Here is a 23532-nt window from a genome sequence, read left to right on the forward strand (position 1 = left end):
AGTGATGTTCCCAAGTTCCATGGAATCAGGAAGGATGTGACTGTTAGTGAGCTGCTTGAATCAAAGATCATCACTGAGGACCTCTATGAGAAGCTCAGCTCTGGAAAAGTCACAGTGACAGAAGTGAGTGAAATGGACTCAGTCCGCAAGTATCTTGAGGGAACCAACAGCATTGCAGGAGTCTACCTGCAGTCCACCAAGCAGACCCTGAGTATCTACGAAGCCAAGTCTAAAGGTCTTCTCACCCCCGGTACATCTCTGGTTCTGCTGGAGGCCCAAGCTGCCACCGGTTTTGTCATCGACCCAGTGAACAACAGAAAGCTCTCTGTAGAGGAAGCAGTGGCTCAGCAAGTGGTTGGCACTGAATGGAAAAACAAACTGCTTTCAGCAGAAAGGGCTGTGACGGGATACAAAGATCCCTACACCGGAAACACAATTTCTTTGTTCCAGGCCTTGAAAAAAGATCTCATCGTGAAAGATCATGGAATTCGTCTCCTTGAAGCCCAAATTGCAACAGGAGGCATAATTGACCCGGTGCATAGTCACAGAGTCCCAGTGCAGGTGGCGTACCAGAGAGGTTACTTTGACGAGGAAATGAACCAGATCTTGTCTGACCCTGATGACGACACCAAGGGTTTCTTTGACCCCAACACTCAAGAGAACCTCACCTATCTGCAGCTGGTGGAAAGATGTATTACTGATCCCATCACAGGCCTCAGTTTATTGGTCATTGTCAAGAAAGGCGAGTTTTATTTCTTTGTTGATGAGAGCACAAAACTCATCCTGAAAGCTACAACAACAACCAGAGCGGGAGGCAAATACCAAGGAACAACAGTTTCACTGTGGGATCTGCTCTACTCCAGATACATCACTGAAGAGCGGAGGAGAGAGCTCGTGCAACAGTACAAGTCCGGAGCAATCACGATTGATCATTTCTTAGAGATCATCTTGACCATCATTGAGCAGCAAACTGAAACAACTTCTGTGTCATCGCTGGTCATGAGCCAACCACCAGAAAGGAACAAGCACAGCAGCTCAACAAAAACTACCATCACCACGACCACAACCACTGAGACAAGTGATGTTCCCAAGTTCCATGGAATCAGGAAGGATGTGACTGTTAGTGAGCTGCTTGAATCAAAGATCATCACTGAGGACCTCTATGAGAATCTCACCTCTGGAAAAGTCACAGTGACAGAAGTGAGTGAAATGGACTCAGTCCGCAAGTATCTTGAGGGAACCAACAGCATTGCAGGAGTCTACCTGCAGTCTACCAAGCAGACCCTGAGTATCTACGAAGCCAAGTCTAAAGGTCTTCTCACCCCCGGTACATCTCTGATTCTGCTGGAGGCCCAAGCTGCCACCGGTTTTGTCATCGACCCAGTGAAGAACAGAAAGCTCTCTGTAGAGGAAGCAGTGGCTCAGCAAGTGGTTGGCACTGAATGGAAAAACAAACTGCTTTCAGCAGAAAGGGCTGTGACGGGATACAAAGATCCCTACACCGGAAACACAATTTCTTTGTTCCAAGCCTTGAAAAAAGATCTCATCGTGAAAGATCATGGAATTCGTCTCCTTGAAGCCCAAATTGCAACAGGAGGCATAATTGACCCGGTGCACAGTCACAGAGTCCCAGTGCAGGTGGCGTACCAGAGAGGTTACTTTGACGAGGAAATGAACCAGATCTTGTCTGACTCTGATGACGACACCAAGGGTTTCTTTGACCCCAACACTCAAGAGAACCTCACCTATCTGCAGCTGGTGGAAAGATGTATTACTGATCCCATCACAGGCCTCAGTTTATTGGTCATTGTCAAGAAAGGCGAGTTTTATTTCTTTGTTGATGAGAGCACAAAACTCATCCTGAAAGCTACAACAACAACCAGAGCGGGAGGCAAATACCAAGGAACAACAGTTTCACTGTGGGATCTGCTCTACTCCAGATACATCACTGAAGAGCGGAGGAGAGAGCTCGTGCAACAGTACAAGTCCGGAGCAATCACAATTGATCATTTCTTAGAGATCATCTTGACCATCATTGAGCAGCAAACTGAAACAACTTCTGTGTCATCGCTGGTCATGAGCCAACCACCAGAAAGGAACGAGCACAGCAGCTCAACAAAAACTACCATCACCACGACCACAACCACTGAGACAAGTGATGTTCCCAAGTTCCATGGAATCAGGAAGGATGTGACTGTTAGTGAGCTGCTTGAATCAAAGATCATCACTGAGGACCTCTATGAGAAGCTCAGCTCTGGAAAAGTCACAGTGACAGAAGTGAGTGAAATGGACTCAGTCCGCAAGTATCTTGAGGGAACCAACAGCATTGCAGGAGTCTACCTGCAGTCCACCAAGCAGACCCTGAGTATCTACGAAGCCAAGTCTAAAGGTCTTCTCACCCCCGGTACATCTCTGGTTCTGCTGGAGGCCCAAGCTGCCACCGGTTTTGTCATCGACCCAGTGAACAACAGAAAGCTCTCTGTAGAGGAAGCAGTGGCTCAGCAAGTGGTTGGCACTGAATGGAAAAACAAACTGCTTTCAGCAGAAAGGGCTGTGACGGGATACAAAGATCCCTATACCGGAAACACAATTTCTTTGTTCCAAGCCTTGAAAAAAGATCTCATCGTGAAAGATCATGGAATTCGTCTCCTTGAAGCCCAAATTGCAACAGGAGGCATAATTGACCCGGTGCACAGTCACAGAGTCCCAGTGCAGGTGGCGTACCAGAGAGGTTACTTTGACGAGGAAATGAACCAGATCTTGTCTGACCCTGATGACGACACCAAGGGTTTCTTTGACCCCAACACTCAAGAGAACCTCACCTATCTGCAGCTGGTGGAAAGATGTATTACTGATCCCATCACAGGCCTCAGTTTATTGGTCATTGTCAAGAAAGGCGAGTTTTATTTCTTTGTTGATGAGAGCACAAAACTCATCCTGAAATCTACAACAATAACCAGAGCGGGAGGCAAATACCAAGGAACAACAGTTTCACTGTGGGATCTGCTCTACTCCAGATACATCACTGAAGAGCGGAGGAGAGAGCTCGTGCAACAGTACAAGTCCGGAGCAATCACGATTGATCATTTTTTAGAGATCATCTTGACCATCATTGAGCAGCAAACTGAAACAACTTCTGTGTCATCGCTGGTCATGAGCCAACCACCAGAAAGGAACAAGCACAGCAGCTCAACAAAAACTACCATCACCACGACCACAACCACTGAGACAAGTGATGTTCCCAAGTTCCATGGAATCAGGAAGGATGTGACTGTTAGTGAGCTGCTTGAATCAAAGATCATCACTGAGGACCTCTATGAGAATCTCACCTCTGGAAAAGTCACAGTGACAGAAGTGAGTGAAATGGACTCAGTCCGCAAGTATCTTGAGGGAACCAACAGCATTGCAGGAGTCTACCTGCAGTCTACCAAGCAGACCCTGAGTATCTACGAAGCCAAGTCTAAAGGTCTTCTCACCCCCGGTACATCTCTGGTTCTGCTGGAGGCCCAAGCTGCCACCGGTTTTGTCATCGACCCAGTGAACAACAGAAAGCTCTCTGTAGAGGAAGCAGTGGCTCAGCAAGTGGTTGGCACTGAATGGAAAAACAAACTGCTTTCAGCAGAAAGGGCTGTGACTGGATACAAAGATCCCTACACCGGAAACACAATTTCTTTGTTCCAGGCCTTGAAAAAAGATCTCATCGTGAAAGATCATGGAATTCGTCTCCTTGAAGCCCAAATTGCCACAGGAGGCATAATTGACCCGGTGCACAGTCACAGAGTCCCAGTGCAGGTGGCGTACCAGAGAGGTTACTTTGACGAGGAAATGAACCAGATCTTGTCTGACCCTGATGACGACACCAAGGGTTTCTTTGACCCCAACACTCAAGAGAACCTCACCTATCTGCAGCTGGTGGAAAGATGTATTACTGATCCCATCACAGGCCTCAGTTTATTGGTCATTGTCAAGAAAGGCGAGTTTTATTTCTTTGTTGATGAGAGCACAAAACTCATCCTGAAATCTACAACAACAACCAGAGCGGGAGGCAAATACCAAGGAACAACAGTTTCACTGTGGGATCTGCTCTACTCCAGATACATCACTGAAGAGCGGAGGAGAGAGCTCGTGCAACAGTACAAGTCCGGAGCAATCACAATTGATCATTTCTTAGAGATCATCTTGACCATCATTGAGCAGCAAACTGAAACAACTTCTGTGTCATCGCTGGTCATGAGCCAACCACCAGATAGGAACGAGCACAGCAGCTCAACAAAAACTACCATCACCACGACCACAACCACTGAGACAAGTGATGTTCCCAAGTTCCATGGAATCAGGAAGGATGTGACTGTTAGTGAGCTGCTTGAATCAAAGATCATCACTGAGGACCTCTATGAGAAGCTCAGCTCTGGAAAAGTCACAGTGACAGAAGTGAGTGAAATGGACTCAGTCCGCAAGTATCTTGAGGGAACCAACAGCATTGCAGGAGTCTACCTGCAGTCCACCAAGCAGACCCTGAGTATCTACGAAGCCAAGTCTAAAGGTCTTCTCACCCCCGGTACATCTCTGATTCTGCTGGAGGCCCAAGCTGCCACCGGTTTTGTCATCGACCCAGTGAAGAACAGAAAGCTCTCTGTAGAGGAAGCAGTGGCTCAGCAAGTGGTTGGCACTGAATGGAAAAACAAACTGCTTTCAGCAGAAAGGGCTGTGACGGGATACAAAGATCCCTACACCGGAAACACAATTTCTTTGTTCCAAGCCTTGAAAAAAGATCTCATCGTGAAAGATCATGGAATTCGTCTCCTTGAAGCCCAAATTGCAACAGGAGGCATAATTGACCCGGTGCACAGTCACAGAGTCCCAGTGCAGGTGGCGTACCAGAGAGGTTACTTTGACGAGGAAATGAACCAGATCTTGTCTGACTCTGATGACGACACCAAGGGTTTCTTTGACCCCAACACTCAAGAGAACCTCACCTATCTGCAGCTGGTGGAAAGATGTATTACTGATCCCATCACAGGCCTCAGTTTATTGGTCATTGTCAAGAAAGGCGAGTTTTATTTCTTTGTTGATGAGAGCACAAAACTCATCCTGAAAGCTACAACAACAACCAGAGCGGGAGGCAAATACCAAGGAACAACAGTTTCACTGTGGGATCTGCTCTACTCCAGATACATCACTGAAGAGCGGAGGAGAGAGCTCGTGCAACAGTACAAGTCCGGAGCAATCACAATTGATCATTTCTTAGAGATCATCTTGACCATCATTGAGCAGCAAACTGAAACAACTTCTGTGTCATCGCTGGTCATGAGCCAACCACCAGAAAGGAACGAGCACAGCAGCTCAACAAAAACTACCATCACCACGACCACAACCACTGAGACAAGTGATGTTCCCAAGTTCCATGGAATCAGGAAGGATGTGACTGTTAGTGAGCTGCTTGAATCAAAGATCATCACTGAGGACCTCTATGAGAAGCTCAGCTCTGGAAAAGTCACAGTGACAGAAGTGAGTGAAATGGACTCAGTCCGCAAGTATCTTGAGGGAACCAACAGCATTGCAGGAGTCTACCTGCAGTCCACCAAGCAGACCCTGAGTATCTACGAAGCCAAGTCTAAAGGTCTTCTCACCCCCGGTACATCTCTGGTTCTGCTGGAGGCCCAAGCTGCCACCGGTTTTGTCATCGACCCAGTGAACAACAGAAAGCTCTCTGTAGAGGAAGCAGTGGCTCAGCAAGTGGTTGGCACTGAATGGAAAAACAAACTGCTTTCAGCAGAAAGGGCTGTGACGGGATACAAAGATCCCTATACCGGAAACACAATTTCTTTGTTCCAAGCCTTGAAAAAAGATCTCATCGTGAAAGATCATGGAATTCGTCTCCTTGAAGCCCAAATTGCAACAGGAGGCATAATTGACCCGGTGCACAGTCACAGAGTCCCAGTGCAGGTGGCGTACCAGAGAGGTTACTTTGACGAGGAAATGAACCAGATCTTGTCTGACCCTGATGACGACACCAAGGGTTTCTTTGACCCCAACACTCAAGAGAACCTCACCTATCTGCAGCTGGTGGAAAGATGTATTACTGATCCCATCACAGGCCTCAGTTTATTGGTCATTGTCAAGAAAGGCGAGTTTTATTTCTTTGTTGATGAGAGCACAAAACTCATCCTGAAATCTACAACAATAACCAGAGCGGGAGGCAAATACCAAGGAACAACAGTTTCACTGTGGGATCTGCTCTACTCCAGATACATCACTGAAGAGCGGAGGAGAGAGCTCGTGCAACAGTACAAGTCCGGAGCAATCACGATTGATCATTTTTTAGAGATCATCTTGACCATCATTGAGCAGCAAACTGAAACAACTTCTGTGTCATCGCTGGTCATGAGCCAACCACCAGAAAGGAACAAGCACAGCAGCTCAACAAAAACTACCATCACCACGACCACAACCACTGAGACAAGTGATGTTCCCAAGTTCCATGGAATCAGGAAGGATGTGACTGTTAGTGAGCTGCTTGAATCAAAGATCATCACTGAGGACCTCTATGAGAATCTCACCTCTGGAAAAGTCACAGTGACAGAAGTGAGTGAAATGGACTCAGTCCGCAAGTATCTTGAGGGAACCAACAGCATTGCAGGAGTCTACCTGCAGTCTACCAAGCAGACCCTGAGTATCTACGAAGCCAAGTCTAAAGGTCTTCTCACCCCCGGTACATCTCTGGTTCTGCTGGAGGCCCAAGCTGCCACCGGTTTTGTCATCGACCCAGTGAACAACAGAAAGCTCTCTGTAGAGGAAGCAGTGGCTCAGCAAGTGGTTGGCACTGAATGGAAAAACAAACTGCTTTCAGCAGAAAGGGCTGTGACTGGATACAAAGATCCCTACACCGGAAACACAATTTCTTTGTTCCAGGCCTTGAAAAAAGATCTCATCGTGAAAGATCATGGAATTCGTCTCCTTGAAGCCCAAATTGCCACAGGAGGCATAATTGACCCGGTGCACAGTCACAGAGTCCCAGTGCAGGTGGCGTACCAGAGAGGTTACTTTGACGAGGAAATGAACCAGATCTTGTCTGACCCTGATGACGACACCAAGGGTTTCTTTGACCCCAACACTCAAGAGAACCTCACCTATCTGCAGCTGGTGGAAAGATGTATTACTGATCCCATCACAGGCCTCAGTTTATTGGTCATTGTCAAGAAAGGCGAGTTTTATTTCTTTGTTGATGAGAGCACAAAACTCATCCTGAAATCTACAACAACAACCAGAGCGGGAGGCAAATACCAAGGAACAACAGTTTCACTGTGGGATCTGCTCTACTCCAGATACATCACTGAAGAGCGGAGGAGAGAGCTCGTGCAACAGTACAAGTCCGGAGCAATCACAATTGATCATTTCTTAGAGATCATCTTGACCATCATTGAGCAGCAAACTGAAACAACTTCTGTGTCATCGCTGGTCATGAGCCAACCACCAGATAGGAACGAGCACAGCAGCTCAACAAAAACTACCATCACCACGACCACAACCACTGAGACAAGTGATGTTCCCAAGTTCCATGGAATCAGGAAGGATGTGACTGTTAGTGAGCTGCTTGAATCAAAGATCATCACTGAGGACCTCTATGAGAATCTCACCTCTGGAAAAGTCACAGTGACAGAAGTGAGTGAAATGGACTCAGTCCGCAAGTATCTTGAGGGAACCAACAGCATTGCAGGAGTCTACCTGCAGTCCACCAAGCAGACCCTGAGTATCTACGAAGCCAAGTCTAAAGGTCTTCTCACCCCCGGTACATCTCTGGTTCTGCTGGAGGCCCAAGCTGCCACCGGTTTTGTCATCGACCCAGTGAACAACAGAAAGCTCTCTGTAGAGGAAGCAGTGGCTCAGCAAGTGGTTGGCACTGAATGGAAAAACAAACTGCTTTCAGCAGAAAGGGCTGTGACGGGATACAAAGATCCCTACACCGGAAACACAATTTCTTTGTTCCAGGCCTTGAAAAAAGATCTCATCGTGAAAGATCATGGAATTCGTCTCCTTGAAGCCCAAATTGCCACAGGAGGCATAATTGACCCGGTGCACAGTCACAGAGTCCCAGTGCAGGTGGCGTACCAGAGAGGTTACTTTGACGAGGAAATGAACCAGATCTTGTCTGACCCTGATGACGACACCAAGGGTTTCTTTGACCCCAACACTCAAGAGAACCTCACCTATCTGCAGCTGGTGGAAAGATGTATTACTGATCCCATCACAGGCCTCAGTTTATTGGTCATTGTCAAGAAAGGCGAGTTTTATTTCTTTGTTGATGAGAGCACAAAACTCATCCTGAAATCTACAACAACAACCAGAGCGGGAGGCAAATACCAAGGAACAACAGTTTCACTGTGGGATCTGCTCTACTCCAGATACATCACTGAAGAGCGGAGGAGAGAGCTCGTGCAACAGTACAAGTCCGGAGCAATCACAATTGATCATTTCTTAGAGATCATCTTGACCATCATTGAGCAGCAAACTGAAACAACTTCTGTGTCATCGCTGGTCATGAGCCAACCACCAGATAGGAACGAGCACAGCAGCTCAACAAAAACTACCATCACCACGACCACAACCACTGAGACAAGTGATGTTCCCAAGTTCCATGGAATCAGGAAGGATGTGACTGTTAGTGAGCTGCTTGAATCAAAGATCATCACTGAGGACCTCTATGAGAATCTCACCTCTGGAAAAGTCACAGTGACAGAAGTGAGTGAAATGGACTCAGTCCGCAAGTATCTTGAGGGAACCAACAGCATTGCAGGAGTCTACCTGCAGTCCACCAAGCAGACCCTGAGTATCTACGAAGCCAAGTCTAAAGGTCTTCTCACCCCCGGTACATCTCTGGTTCTGCTGGAGGCCCAAGCTGCCACCGGTTTTGTCATCGACCCAGTGAACAACAGAAAGCTCTCTGTAGAGGAAGCAGTGGCTCAGCAAGTGGTTGGCACTGAATGGAAAAACAAACTGCTTTCAGCAGAAAGGGCTGTGACGGGATACAAAGATCCCTACACCGGAAACACAATTTCTTTGTTCCAGGCCTTGAAAAAAGATCTCATCGTGAAAGATCATGGAATTCGTCTCCTTGAAGCCCAAATTGCCACAGGAGGCATAATTGACCCGGTGCACAGTCACAGAGTCCCAGTGCAGGTGGCGTACCAGAGAGGTTACTTTGACGAGGAAATGAACCAGATCTTGTCTGACCCTGATGACGACACCAAGGGTTTCTTTGACCCCAACACTCAAGAGAACCTCACCTATCTGCAGCTGGTGGAAAGATGTATTACTGATCCCATCACAGGCCTCAGTTTACTGCCTTTGCAGAAATGAGAGCAGGATAATTGTGATTAAAATGTATATGTATTTCTTTTACACTGCTGTTTTTCACTCATTAAGGTGCTTGTCTTCATGACGAAATTTCTCTGCTTGGTTTAAGATTTTCTGTCTCAGTTGTCCTACAGAAATATATTTTTAGAGAAAAATTGTACAAATGAACACTGTATTTACTTTTGTTTGAACGTATTCATTAGAAAGTTTCCTCTTGCTTTGCATTAATTGTAGGCACCATCGATTAGAATGTCAAGAAATGGAGTTTACAGAAATTCTTCCATACAAAAGTTATGTTTTAAATTTTCTTAATTATGCAATATGTTTTGTACAGTCAACATCATTTTGCAGGGCCTGCTTTGGCTTCATTTGGAAGTAAAGCATGCATTCACTATTTCTGAGTTTTTTTTAAATCCTTCCTGCTGAAACTGTTTTATTTTGTGGGCCAATAAATAAGAGGTGTAAATCTATCTTATGTGTTTTCTTTCAATTGTGTTTTTTTTTTTTTTATTCAAAGTTGTTCAGCAATGTGCAGCACTATCTAAATGTTTGTAGAGGACAACATTTTGACTTTTCATCACCTAAACTGCCCTTCATTTAATTTCAACAAGGGAAATCGTATAACAGCACACAGATGTCTCATGCAGACTCGATCTTCTCTTAGCAATGTTATTCTGACATGTAACATTTTATTCATTCAAATATATACAGACAGTTTTGATTAGGATCATTGTGCCATGATGCAAAAAATATCGAAAAGAAGTAAAAAAAAAACAAAACCCAACAACAAACAAACAAAAAACAAACATCCAAGAAAAGCTGGTGTGGGCAGTTGAATCGCCCCGTAGATTTTAACTTGAGGTCATCTATGTGCTCAAATCATCATGTAAGTGTCCTCCCTTTAATTATGCGTGGACAATGATCTTTAGCCTTTAACTTTAACCTTTAAACTCACCACCATTATGTGAAAGTCAATCCTCGAGCCCACATGAACATTAGCACCACATTTTCCCTTTAATTTATTTCTGAATTTAGCAGGGATTCCTTTGTGTTCACCTGGGAAATAATCGGGGTGTTCCAACATTTTGGGCCAGCAGCAGGGCCAACCTCTGATGGTAACTTAACCAAATTACACATACAAACAACATAGTCCAAAAAGAGGAATGTTTAAACACATTCATGTTTGATAATTTTGGTTTTCTGATTTCTGAAACCATACGAATATCAGCATTACTCCAATTTGTCCAGCAGCTGGCGAATGTCTTCTTGGCCACGGTAAATTCTCTTCAGTCCCCTTGGAAGATAACGGCAGGATGAAAGGTTGAGGTAGCTGAGAGCAGTCATTTGGCCAATGACTGACCTGCAACATTAGGTAGAGATGCAGATTTTGTTTTTGCTAAATTCATAAAAAGATAATCTCAGTATTTAACCTGCAGCACCCAGAATTTACCCGCTTGGTTCTTTATGGCTGCAGATTGTCTATCTTTGAATGAAATGTCAGTTCATAGTTTATTAGGCTGGACTAGTAGAGCAAAGTAGGAAAATTAAACACAGTACCTAAGAGCAGGTGGTGTGATCCTTGTCCCGCTTAGGTTGAGTGAACGCAGTGTGTCCGTCTCTGTTGCCTGAGCAAGGTAACTCATCGCTATCTCCAAGTCCTCCTCAGAAAAGAGTTGATTTGCAATGTCAAGTTGTTGCAAAGTCTGGCTCCACTTCTGGGTCACCATGTGAAGTCCTTTCTTAGGTGATGACCCAATATGGCTGCTGAAATACTGTCCCCAAAAGAGACATTCAAGCTCTGCCAAATCAGAGGAAAGCAATACAGATATAGATCATTAATATAAGACAGACAATTGTATAGTTTATTATTAAATTAAGAATAATTACTGTCTGTCATGAAAGCATTGGGTAAAATTACTTTTGATTTTACATAAAATTTAAGTAACTTTTAAACTCCAAAATTAATGAAAGATATCTTATGAACTAGCCCTACCTCGACAGGGTAATGTGGCGAGACCGGACGGTGTTATTCGCGAGCAGCCTCGCAAGTCCAGTACCCGCAGCTTCGTGGAGCCGAAGAGAATGTCCCGTAAATCTTTGTCAGTCATGTAGGAATAGGACGTGGTTGCAATACATAGCTCCTCCAGTAATGGGAAGCCTGATGGTGAGTCGGCACTGTTACGCATCGTCTTATGCAGCGGTCTGACATTCAGCATCCGAAACGTCTGATGGGATATACAGTTGATGAGCGCGTTCCGTGAATGAACAAACAACAACAAACCGAGTCATTACATACTGGCGCAACAACTACTGCGTATCATTTGTTTGTAAAGTGAAAATATGAATGAGCTTGTGCCAGAGCTCAAGGTGGCATCTTTAAATGCCTTCATCTTTTACTTTGAAAAATTATGAATATTTAATTGACTAATTGTTTCAGAACTGTATAAATATTTATACAATAATTACAAAGAAAGCAAAGAAACACAGTGACAGAGATTCAAATAGTCACAATAGAAGAGCAGACTAAAAAAGTTGAAATTTAGTTGTTTTTTTTTGTTTTTTCTTTACCTTAAGTTTAGGGCAAGCCATTTGTAAAGCCTGGATGCAAACAGGAAGTTCACAATCTTTACTGTCAAGCTTTGTATTGACCTCCAGCAGCTCCAAATCGGGACATTGTCCCCTCTGGAAAATCAGTTATATGTTTATTTGTGCTCACTGTAAAGATTTCACTGTATGTTATTCTTATTACAAAAGAAAAGGAAGCTTACGGTTATGGCAGCCAGAAGTCTGTCATTCTTTAGTCCATGAGTGAACCATATCTGCTTGATCTGGGTCCCATGGTTCTCTAAGTACTCCAGGAGTCCCTCAACCTGAAACTACAGGGAAAAAAAAAATCTAAACTGTTTTATCAAGTCTGGTTTAGAAATGAGAATTATGAAATACTGCTTTGGGATGGTTTAGGATGAAACAAAGAGAGCATCTGAAGTTGTAGGGTTAGATTTTGACAACAAATCAATCTTATGCCACTGACTTACTTCTGAGTATTGCAGATTTATGCTCTGCAGAGACCGGCTATGCAGACCAAGGTTTTGGAAAGCCTCCATTGTCAGGCCTGTGCAGTATGAAAGCGTGAGGGAACGAAGGTGAGGACAAAACTGTGAAACCACCTAAAATGAGTCACAGCACAAATGGAAGAAAAAAACAAAAAACAACAACACAGAGTAAGTACTAAATATTTACACAGAAAAGTAGGAATCATCTCATGCATTCCATAAATGATCAAAGTTTGGTCTAGACCTGCTCTATATGTAAAATGCCGTGATGTAACTTTGTTATGATTTGGCGCTATACAAATAAATCTGATTTGATTTGAAAGAAGTTCAGAGATAAATTAATTGACAAAATATTTTAGTCCTCGATAGCATGGATAATAATGTTGAGAAAGACAAGTCAAGTCCTTACCTCGACTGCATAGTTAGCATTCTTTGTCCAGTGACAGAGAGAAAAGTCTCGCAGCTGAGAAAACCTTTAGAAAAAGAAATATGTTTTATTGTCAAGTGAGTCGTGAAATTAAAGCATCAACTAACTCAATACAGAAGTCAAACCTCTACTTAAAACTAACAAAACAGACCTGTCTTGTGCTAGCCAGTTAATAGTTTCCTTTATCTTCTTCTGAGTCTTAGGTAGCTGGCTTCTTCCTGGTGCAATCCAGCAGAACCCTACAGTCACCTTTCGCCACAGGACTGGGCTGGAGGCAGCAGCATTCCACAGACGACAAACTCTCCCCACCCTGGGCCAGGAACAGCACAGAGTAAACCACAAACCACACAGCTGGATGGATCATACTCTGCTATTATAACAAACAGGCAAAATAAGCTTGAGGTCTGAATTTTCCTTTCCTTTTACAGACCAAATGATTAGTCAAGAAAATAATCAGCAGTTGGATTTGTGATCATGACACAGAAAATGTGCACAGTATCAGTTTTTAAATTACTGATGTCTGTAAGTTTAACTACATCCGTTTTATTACCTGCATAAAAATGGCACAGCGCCGTCTTGAACAACCACCATCTGAAATATATTAATTAGCACCTCTTCAGGAAGACTTTGACCCCATCTGTAGTCTGTTTTCTGTGGCAGAGCAGTGTCCTCTTCTGTCTTGGTAACTGGATTATTTGTTGGTTTGGCTTTGGGTTTGGGATGGACTGCCTTCTTTTTCTTAACCTGGTTGGCTTTTAGCTTTCCTTTTGCAAGCTTTTTCTTTTTGCTTCCCTTCTTCGGGGGCATCCAGGCTGAGCCATCATACTGAGAAGTGGTGCTCGATATGACAAGAAGCATATCTTCCCCCTGGTGGACAGTGTAGCCAAGCCGGGCAGGCCTGGAAACTCTTGCCTTCTTTTGCTTCTTTGTTTTGCCATTTTTCGGCTCACGGGATTTCCTCTTCACAGTTGCTTTGTGTGACTTTGGTCCATCTCCTTCTTGGCTTGTTGTATTCGAAGTGCTGGGTGAGGGGTCTTCTTTTCTTTCACTGTGGGCTGAAGCTTGTGTTTCAGAGGAATCCATCATGCACTGCTATCTCCTCCTCACAGCGAACTTCATTCCAGGGAAACCAGACATCAGGAGAGGAGCTGAATGTGGACGCCTGAAAAATACAGCCAGGTTAAGATTTAACTTGTCATGTTCATACAGAATAATAAGAAGGAATGCAATAAAGTGATTGGGGAGGAAATAAATGCAGTCACATCGAATGCAATTAAAATTTTTGTCTTTGAGGTGCTACAACATGGCGTATAATACAATTATTACACTACATAATTTGTTTACTAACAGTGTTTGGCTGGTGATTTTTCTCATTTATTTGTCTTTCTGCAGTTTCACTTTAGTTGACTTTCTCTCATTATTCCACAAATCTATGGGCTTGTATTAACTGAAAACCAACGCGTTGTAGTCCGTGAACATGACGCCATTTAGTTAAATAGGCTTCATATGCGGATTTAAATAAAATAAATGAAATGTAATCATCTGTTGTTATGTTTAATCAATCACACAGATCGGTAAACGGCAACCAAGCTAACCGTGCAGCCTAACGAGGCAAACAAGCGGCGGTCACTACGTTTACAGCAAATACTACTAAAACAATGAATGTATGTTATTTTTAATTTAGGAAGAAAACAACTCTCCGGTGTTCCGTGTTGTTGTTGTTGTTGTTTTATACATTACCTGCTGCTAATTCGCGTTAGCCGTTGCTACTTCCTACGGACACACAACGATTTTTCCCAGTTCTACTCTGTGATTGGCGGAGAGTTCCACAACAAAGCCCGCCTTCCGCAAAATCATCCAATCGCCGAGCAGCTTCCTGCTCCAGCCGGATGTTGTCATGTGGTGGGACAAACATGTTGTGAAGACGGTGAGTCGGAGGTAAGAACTCGTTTTTCAGTAGTAATAATAATAATAACAAAACTTTTTACATCTGAAAATATATTCAAGAACTACGACATGCAGAACCACTCTCAAGTTCTGGTGTCGTCTTCGGGTTATTGCGGTGTTTCACGATGAATTTGCCGAAGTTTGTGCTAATATTAGCATGTTGCTAGCAAGGCTAACAATAGCATGCTGATGAAGTGCAGCATGGAGATGTTAAAGCTTTTATTCTTTCGAGTTCCGACTGTAATCAAATAGGAGGGTTTCCATATTTTTTTGTTGTGTGCTTAGTTTATTTTATTTTAATGAGAGGTAAGAAAATGTGTACAATTTGAAAGCATATGCAGAGGTGAGTGTGTGTGTTAGTGGTGGGGGAGTAGTTTGGGCAATGAAGTTCTGCAAGATAGCACACAATAACACGCATGTACACTCATTTTCCTGTGTGTTATGTTCACCAGTTGTCTACCTCTCTATGTGATGGATACATATGTTCATATTTATTCATTAAAAAAAACTAAGAATGAAAGTCTTTTCTTTTTTTGTCTCCTCTTTTCAAACAGCTAACGATGGATGAGCGTGGAGATTTCTCCCTGTGTGGAAAAGCAGCTGTAACTGAGGCTAATCTGAGTAAGATGAAAGCAGTGATTAAATTACCGTGTTGTAAAACTGTTATTAAGTTTATTTTATGAGCATTTCGCTCTCTCTCTTGCTTTTATTTTACACACACACACACACACACACACACACACATATATATATATATATATATATATATATATATATATATATATATGCTAATTCAAACTATTCAAATTTAAGAACTTTAATTTCTAGTGATTGTCTTGTTATTTATCAGCAGGCTTTAAATTTAAACAATTTTTTCAAAAAGCTTGCCACCAGTTTAATCAAATTGTAATCTCAACTTTTCATAAAGTGTTTCTTTTCTAGTCATTTATTGTCTTTTCTGCTTTTCAGGAGATGAGTATTACTGGAAGCTTGTTGCTGATTTCATTGGTCCTCAGTCAGGGGAAGGATTAGGGCTTGACGAGGCACCATGCAAGAGCAGACTTTTGATTCAAGTTGGACTTCTGAGGGAGGACAATAATTTTCCTTGGATTGCCATCATCGATTGGCTCAAGAGAATTTTCCCCAGATTTCAGTCAGCTGATTTCCGTTGTTTGATAGAAAGAGGCATTGCAACAACATTGAGCCTTGGAAGTGAAGCGAGGCTGATATTTCTGGAATCAGCTGTCAACTTCAACTTTGTTGGCCCAATATGTGACAGCATTGGAGTTGAACGAGCTCATCTTTTGGAAATGAGGGATTTTTCAGAGCGAGCACAATCAATTGAAGTCACAAATGGATTGATTCTTGAGTTGAGCAACTTTGTTGCCAGGGAAAAACTTGCCCCAGTTGTTATAGTATCATGGCTTAGAAATTTCAACCCAGAGTTTTGTAAAACAGGGGATATTAAAAAGGCATATAGAGTCATTAAGGCTAAGATAAAAAAGCTAAAACTTTACTGCCGCAATTATGAAACAAGACGCCATAGGAGGACTCCAGCAATGGAAGCTATGCTTCAAAGTCCATTTGAACTGGTGGCTAAAAGAGCACCGAAATTTGTTATGAAGAAACGCATGAGAAGAGATGACTCTTCCTATTATGAGAAAGTCAAAATCAAGGATGAATATGAAAGTTATGAAATCATGCAAGGTGAGGGACCGGAGATGAACAAAGGAATCATAAAGAAAACTATACTGAGAGAGTGTGTCTCTCTTCGTGATGAAAGTGGTGACAATATGGATTCTATGGAGTCTAGCAGTGGGGAGGAAGTGTCAGATAAAGCAGAGCCTTTGACCCTGCTTGACATTGCAATGCTGTCCTTCCAAAAACTGTCAGGTGTGCATGGTGGGAAAAATGCAGCTTACAAGCAAATCTCATTTGATCTCCTCAAAGAGCAATATATTCTGACATGCAAGGAGCATCCAGCCATGGTGGAGTTTGAGAAAAAGATTTACTCACTCAGCGAAAAGATCTCACTCGCGCCTCCTGTGGTTTTTTTAAACTACAATGCCAATTTCCTGGTTGGTGTGCATAATGCAATTGAGCAGCATATTGTCAGCTTTGAGAATGACATAATTGAATCAAGAGGAGAGAAATTAGGTCGTGACAAGCTTCCGAAGTTCAAGAAATTTGTGAATTTGTCAGAAAGTGCCACTTCACGCTACATTCACATGGCCTGGGGTATCTTAAGTGCCCAAAACCCCAATATGCAAAATTATAAAAAACACTGGGTAGCCTTCTGTGAGGAAAAGAGAAATCCTTCCACACTTAAAGTGATTCAGTCAAACCCATTAAACAACTACTTTGAAGCTGCAGCGGGTCTGATTCACCATCACGGAGAGATCGCTCTCTTTATCTCCGATTTGCAGTCATTGAACAATGACGAATGCCCAAATGTGATTCTTGAGAGCATTGCCGCTGATGCTAATGACTCAGTGATTCAGAGCCTTGTGTGCGTTATGGCCATTATTTATTGCAAAGTGCTCGGCCCTTACTTGCGGCTGCTGAAAGGCGAAGGAGAGTATTCATTCTTTGGCCGGCACCTGCTCTGTCTCTACCAAAAATTCCTTGACTGGTCTAAACACCCTTCGACTCTTCTGGAACCAGAAGAGGATACTAATGTTTTTGAGCAGTTCCCATTGGAAGAGAAAACCTTTAATGGAGTGTTTCATTACTGTGGTCAGTGGCACACAAATAGGGACCTAATCAGGGCTTGCTTGAAGCAGACAATAAAGGTGATTGCAACCGTCACTGATGAACATCTGAAAGACTTCTTGCCTGGAGGGAAATTTTCCCAAGTTCCCTCACCAGATGTGAGCTCACAATTGGCGAGTTGCACATTCTCTGTCCTGATGGCAGAGTACCCTTTTGAAAATTCGTACTCTGACGAGAAGAAAACACCCGAAAAGTCCTCTTCACACACAAACTTGTCATCAGATAGCTCTGAGGAAGACGGTGACGACTCTGGTTCATTTGAAGACGGCTCTGATCAATCTTCTGGTTTCCCTGCTAAAAGGTACGGCCGGAACGATGACCACAGCCCCAAGCAGAAAAAAGTCTGCAAAGAACGGGCAGTAAGAGTAGAGAAAGAAGAAGTGCAGGAGAACATGGACAGGGATTACATCATAGCTACAGTGCGTACAAATGGGGGCCCATGCAAAACCCAGCAGGATGTCGACAAAATGATGCTGCGGTTTGATGGAAAATCCAGAGCAGAGAAACGAGAAGCAGTCCGCTGTGAGATACTGTACCACAAGATGATTCTCAACAACAAAGACCCACACTTGGATTGTATTTTCCGCAACAGCACACAAATGGTGATGAAGCTAAAGCTGGCACTCCCGCGCATTAAACCTGGATATTCTCTTGTTTTGGCACCCAAAAAGACCAAAACGAAGACCGGGCCCACAAAACCAGCTGCAATTGCAAACAGTGAAAGCAGCAGCACACAGGAGCTCTAATTACATCAAAGAAGTGTGACATTGAGCGACAGAGTGTTATGGATTCCTTGGAGTGGTATTAAAAGAAACTTGTGCTTACATGTGATGAAGTCACATGATTCTATGTTTACAAACTAACCTAACTAAATACACAGAATGACCTTAATCTTTTAATACAAATAAGCTATAATGTAGAACCGTGTATTATGCCAGATGAAGCAATCATGTTGTACAAACGATATTTTTTGATTCTTGGAAAAGTTGTATGATCATGTAACAGATATTATTGATATGAAATAAGTCCTTAGTTTGCATGAAACTGCAGTGGGACTAATCTTTCCTTCAGTCTGTATGAAGGCTATCTTAAAAGATGTCATATGAACCGCTGTCACAGTCAATATCTTCACTGTCCATACTTGTTTTTATCACTCTTCATGATGAAATGATTAAACTAAATCACTGAGACCTGAGTTCAGCTCGACCCAGTTTCAAGTTCAAATTCCTGACTGTCAGTCACGTGGTAACTTTGTGTTTCTCAGATTTAAAGGGAACTTGAGGTCACATCTGCAATGTCAGTGAGTTCATGGCTTTATAAAAGCATGTGGAGAGGAGAGGAGGGGGCATTTATGATGGTGCTGCTTATTTAGGTCAGTGTGCCAAAGTGTCCAAAGCACTTTGGACTTTGTTATGAGCGTTAATAAAATGACTGACACGCCACATGTCACCACATACAGCTTCTGCCTGCATCAGTAATAAACAAAAACGATCTGAGGCCCCCCAAATTCTTTTTTTTTTTAATTAGCGTTGGCCATGTCGCGTTCAAACGTGTCGGAGAAAATGACTCCCAATAAATGTAATCATGAACTGGAATGACCCAAGTCGAACTCAGTGGTAACCAATAAAGCCGCAGTTGCACTCAGGACTGGGATTGTTTTAGGTCAATAAGTGTAATATCTGCAGTTCAGATAGCGAACACACTTAATATCCTGCAAACATCGCGAGAATGTTTTTTTTTTTTTTTTTTTTACCTACGAGATGTCCGTGAAGGCAGCAGAGGGGGAGGAGCCTTTGTGTAACCGTGCCGTGCCGCCGTTAACGCACCGGAGCGCGCTGAGCGGCTCACCGTGGGCTTCTCACCGGCAACCAACTCCTCCACCCGCCGACGTCCTTCCTCCGTCCTCCGGCCGGAGCCAGCGGAGCCATGTCCGGCAGCCGGTGGGGCGGCGCCGCGGTGACCCACGGGCTCATGGCGCTGTTCGCCATGGGCTCCTGGATCTCCGTCAACAGCCTGTGGGTCGAGCTCCCGGTGGTGGTCAACACGCTGCCCGAAGGTCGGTGACCGACACACACACCGGACACACGTGGTTTGTCTGTAATAATGACAATTATTATTTTTATTATGATTATTGGTGCTGTTGTTGTCTATTTATTTGGCTCCGGTCCGACTGCAGCTTCTCATGCTAGCTTCTGTTAGCTTCTCATCTAACTAAAAGGAGAACCAGAGTCGGTGTGTCTCCGTTTAAAATCAGAGTCCTCCGTCAGTTTATAACTATAATTAACAACATCAGCTAAAAGATAGCTCTGGAGTCCTTTCATTTAAATTAGGAAAATACAAACACAAGCTGAAATGAATAATCATCCAGACGGCTCATTCATTGATTTTTTTACTTTAAGACTAAAGAAACATCATCTGAGCAGTGAGTGACATTTTCAGATGTAAATCATGTGTGTTGTATAAAAAAAGATGATACTGAAAATAAAGGAAATGGAAGTACAAATACATCAAACTGTACTTTTGTAAACGTTATTTTCCACCACTGATTAAAGCTTACTTTACTTTAATGATAATTATTGTTTTGCCTTACATGTAAGTGAAGCTGTCAAGTTTCCACATGGACCACATCAATTTTTCTTTTTCTTTTTTTTTTAAATAGCTGCTTTCATTAACTGTACTATTAAAAAAAAAAAAAAAGGAATATACAGAATATATAGGTCAAGGCAGGAAATCCACATAAGTATTGTCAGTGTTCAACAAGAATTAGCACAGGAGAAAAAAAAATAAACCATAACACAAAGAAAGGTTTTGTCAAGTGAAGCACCAGAGAGTCTATGACAGTAGGTGGCCCTGTTTCCTTTCTGAAGGTTTTTTTTTTTTGTCTCAACATTTTTTTTAACATAAATACTCAGTTGTCAAATGTCAGATTTTTTTTTGAAAATCTAAAAGTCCCTCACCATCCATCAAACCCACAATAAAACAACACCCACATCTATACCCAAGCCAATCAATCAATAACTGATTAAAACCCTGATATTGGCGTTGTCTCGTTTCAGAGTGGAACCTGCCTGCCTATCTCTCGTTGCTGATAGCGTTCGGGAACCTCGGGCCAATAGCAGTGACCATCACCCACCACTGCGCTCCGGGGCGTCTGAACGAGCGCCTGGTCATCCACGGCATCCAGGTGCTGGCTGTGGTAGCATCGGCCTTTTTGGCCATCTTCTGGTCACACACGGTCACAATCGCAGGAGAGGAAAGGTCGCTGCCTTTCCTGCTGCTCACCTTTGTGCTGTCTCTTGTCTGCTGTACGTCCAACGTCACCTTCCTGCCTTTCATGTTTCGTTACCCCCCGCAGTACATCCAGACGTTCTTCATTGGACAGGGGCTAAGTGCCTTGTTCCCCTGTATCGTGGCCTTAGGGCAAGGTGTCAGCAAGCTGGAATGTAAAACTGTGAACGGCACGGCGAAACCAGAGTATTTAAAAGAGAGCTTTCCTGCTCAGAACTTCTTCTGGTTCCTGTTTGTCATGTTGTTGGTCTCAGCTCTAAGTTTCCTGGCTTTGACTCGGAGGCAGACGGAATCACAGGGGGACGCCCAGCCACAAGAGCCTGACAATGCAGCGGGGGCAAATAATGACAAAGAGACTCATCTGCTCTGCAATGGAGAGACGGTGGTGTCTGAGGAGCAGGTGCAGGTGGAGGAACAGCCGCCTGAACGGACTTTCTGGACACCACACAACATCTACCTGCTGGCGTTGCTCGCCATCTCCAACGCCCTCACCAACGGAGTCCTGCCATCTGTGCAGAGTTTCACCTGTCTGCCTTATGACACCATGACCTTTCACCTTTCTGTGGTCCTCGGCAACATAGCAAACCCCTTGGCATGCTTTCTGGCCATGTTTGTCGTTCTCAGGTGAGAAATTCACGATAACAACACAGCCTTACATGTGCGGGACTTAAAATGTATTTTTAAATGCACAACTGTTGTGACCACAGATGTGTTGTGTTTCACTTTGCACTTAGCTTCGGCTCTCCTTCTTCTTCCAGGTCTTCCTCGGGTCTCGGGTTCTTGTCTATAGCAGGGGGAATATTTGCGGCATATCTCATGGCATTAGCAGCTCTCAGCCCCTGTCCACCCCTCCTCGGAAACCCTGCTGGTGTGGCTTTAGTGGTACGTGGTAATACTCATTCTAAGTCGGTGTTTTGTTTTTATTATTATTGTTGGAGGTGTTGCCACATGGATTGAACCTAAATTCAATGATTCCTCTGTTTGAGAATTCTTTATAATAATTTGTAATAAGTGTAAAATTGCACTCGCTTTGTAAACAAAGGTAATGCAGTTTGATCAGGGGCCCAAACGGAGCGTTAACTGGTATTATAAATGAATGCTGAACAATGTGAGCACCTCATTAATATGTTAGACCACACATTTAGTACAGAAATCTGAGATGTTTGCTAAAAGTCGAAGAAGAAATACAAAATCTTTTGAATTAAGTTTATTATCACCCCTTTTGAAGAAATAAATTGTCAGTCAAATGCACATTTATAAGCTTTATCTTGACTCACTGCTTTAGACTGTTTTTTATTGATACACAAGGTTCAATACTTCCGGTTCCAGATTCAGAAGTGTCATTTCTGTCTCTTCCTCTTTACCTCCACTGACCTCAGATACTTGTTGTGCCCCCTACAGGTCATCTCCTGGATTGTTTTCACCGGCCTCTTCTCATATCTGAAGGTGGTGATTGGGACTTTGCTTCATGAGGCGGGTCACGCTGCACTGCTCTGGTGTGGCATCTCCATCCAGGCCGGCTCCCTTATCGGAGCCCTCACCATGTTCCCCCTGGTCAACATCTACCACGTGTTTACCAGAGCTCAGGAGTGTGTGGATAACTGCAGCTAACAGGAGAGGAGCTGTTTTATTTTATTTTTTAATATTACACAGACAGCTCCCATGCATTTCTGTGGGAATCTGCTCTTTTACCCTGTTTTGGGGTCTCTGACGGAAGCTCCAGTTTTGGCCTGGCTTCATTTTTCTTGAGGAAACTTCCATAATCAGTCGTCATCACCTCACCCAGGAGCCTCTGAGGAAAAAGCATTTGTGCATAATGGGAGCATTGTGTTTGTGCACATTGGCCAAGGGACTGCAAAATGTGCTACAAGTCCTAATACAGCAAGTACAATGTGCCAATGCCGCAAGTGCTTGTGTTCCCTTTTATAATGACTCTCTGTAGTTGAAGTTGTTTACAGTAGCAGAACAAGCTGCTGGTGGATTATTTTCGCAACAACATCATGTGAAGCTATTTACTCAGGAAGACCTTTAGTGAATTTATCTACCACATTCCCAATGAAAAAGACTCACACAGTTACAAAAAGGAGGGGAGGGACTGATTTCATTTTGCTTTTATTCCCTGCTAGCATGAATTTACAATTTCATCAGTCGGATATATAATTGAAGATTGGGAAACTTGAATTTCAGGTTTTCATTTGTAATTTCCTGCCTAAATTAAGTGAAATGACAGTCATTCGTTTAACTTTAACTTTGTTTCTAATGTTTTGTACAAACATTTAATGACTGTTTTCAGAAATGTAATTTTTTTAAAATGCAGCATTCTGACGCTTTAAGGGAACGATATCTGGCCTTGAGTAGTAAAGTAATGAAGTGAAAAGTTTTGGAAAACAAGGGAGTTTGTCATCTCAACCTCTGAAGTAGTTATATTTGATATGGACTTAGTAAAGTAATTCTGTTAACCACGCTGCTGCAGTACATAAAACTGACTTCATGACATGAAAGGTTACATAGGAAGAATATCTGCTAAATTTATCAATAAGTTCAGTTTGGTGATTTATTTTTTTTTCTTACTTTATTGATAAGTAGCTTTTTCTATGTCAGTGATTTTGGTGATTTCTTTTGTTGATTTTTGTATTGATTGTCACAAGTACACTATCATATGACTAAAAGGCTGAACAATAAAGATTTGTT

At 43.2% G+C, this 23532-nt stretch overlaps 4 protein-coding genes across 5 annotated transcripts in view; 3 read left to right on the forward strand and 1 right to left on the reverse strand.

The window, feature by feature from the left end:
• The window catches only part of eppk1 (epiplakin 1), a 32003-nt gene extending 22179 nt beyond the window's left edge, over positions 1–9824 (forward strand). The window contains exons 3-4 of one of the 2 annotated variants that reach the window (XM_029514930.1): positions 1–8251; positions 9329–9824. The exon at positions 1–8251 is cut by the window's left edge and continues 19593 nt beyond it. In XM_029514930.1, coding sequence (XP_029370790.1) covers positions 1–8251; positions 9329–9357 — 8280 coding nt within the window. In that variant the 3' untranslated portion in view covers positions 9358–9824. The other variant, XM_029514929.1, reaches the window with a different exon arrangement.
• Positions 9825–10015: 191 nt separating this feature from the next.
• fbxl6 (F-box and leucine-rich repeat protein 6) lies at positions 10016–14618 on the reverse strand. Its single transcript, XM_029514885.1, has 10 exons — positions 14575–14618; positions 13385–13996; positions 12986–13144; positions 12817–12880; positions 12390–12521; positions 12123–12230; positions 11923–12036; positions 11348–11579; positions 10912–11152; positions 10016–10714 (listed from the first exon to the last, which is right to left on the reverse strand). The coding sequence occupies exons 2-10, from the start codon at positions 13918–13920 to the stop codon at positions 10585–10587; spliced, it is 1716 nt and encodes a 571-aa protein (XP_029370745.1). The 5' UTR covers positions 13921–13996; positions 14575–14618; the 3' UTR covers positions 10016–10584.
• Positions 14438–18786, forward strand: LOC115051483 (uncharacterized). Its single transcript, XM_029514884.1, has 3 exons — positions 14438–14772; positions 15336–15402; positions 15751–18786. Exons 1-3 carry the CDS (start codon positions 14497–14499, stop codon positions 18297–18299), a joined length of 2892 nt encoding a protein of 963 aa, XP_029370744.1. The 5' UTR covers positions 14438–14496; the 3' UTR covers positions 18300–18786.
• A 563-nt stretch (positions 18787–19349) lies between these two features.
• On the forward strand, positions 19350–23532 carry LOC115051048 (solute carrier family 52, riboflavin transporter, member 2-like). The gene is made up of 4 exons (XM_029514314.1): positions 19350–19609; positions 20610–21465; positions 21600–21723; positions 22243–23532. The coding sequence occupies exons 1-4, from the start codon at positions 19480–19482 to the stop codon at positions 22450–22452; spliced, it is 1320 nt and encodes a 439-aa protein (XP_029370174.1). The 5' UTR covers positions 19350–19479; the 3' UTR covers positions 22453–23532.

Source organism: Echeneis naucrates, chromosome 11, assembly GCF_900963305.1.
Source record: "Echeneis naucrates chromosome 11, fEcheNa1.1, whole genome shotgun sequence".
Lineage (NCBI taxonomy): Eukaryota > Metazoa > Chordata > Actinopteri > Carangiformes > Echeneidae > Echeneis > Echeneis naucrates.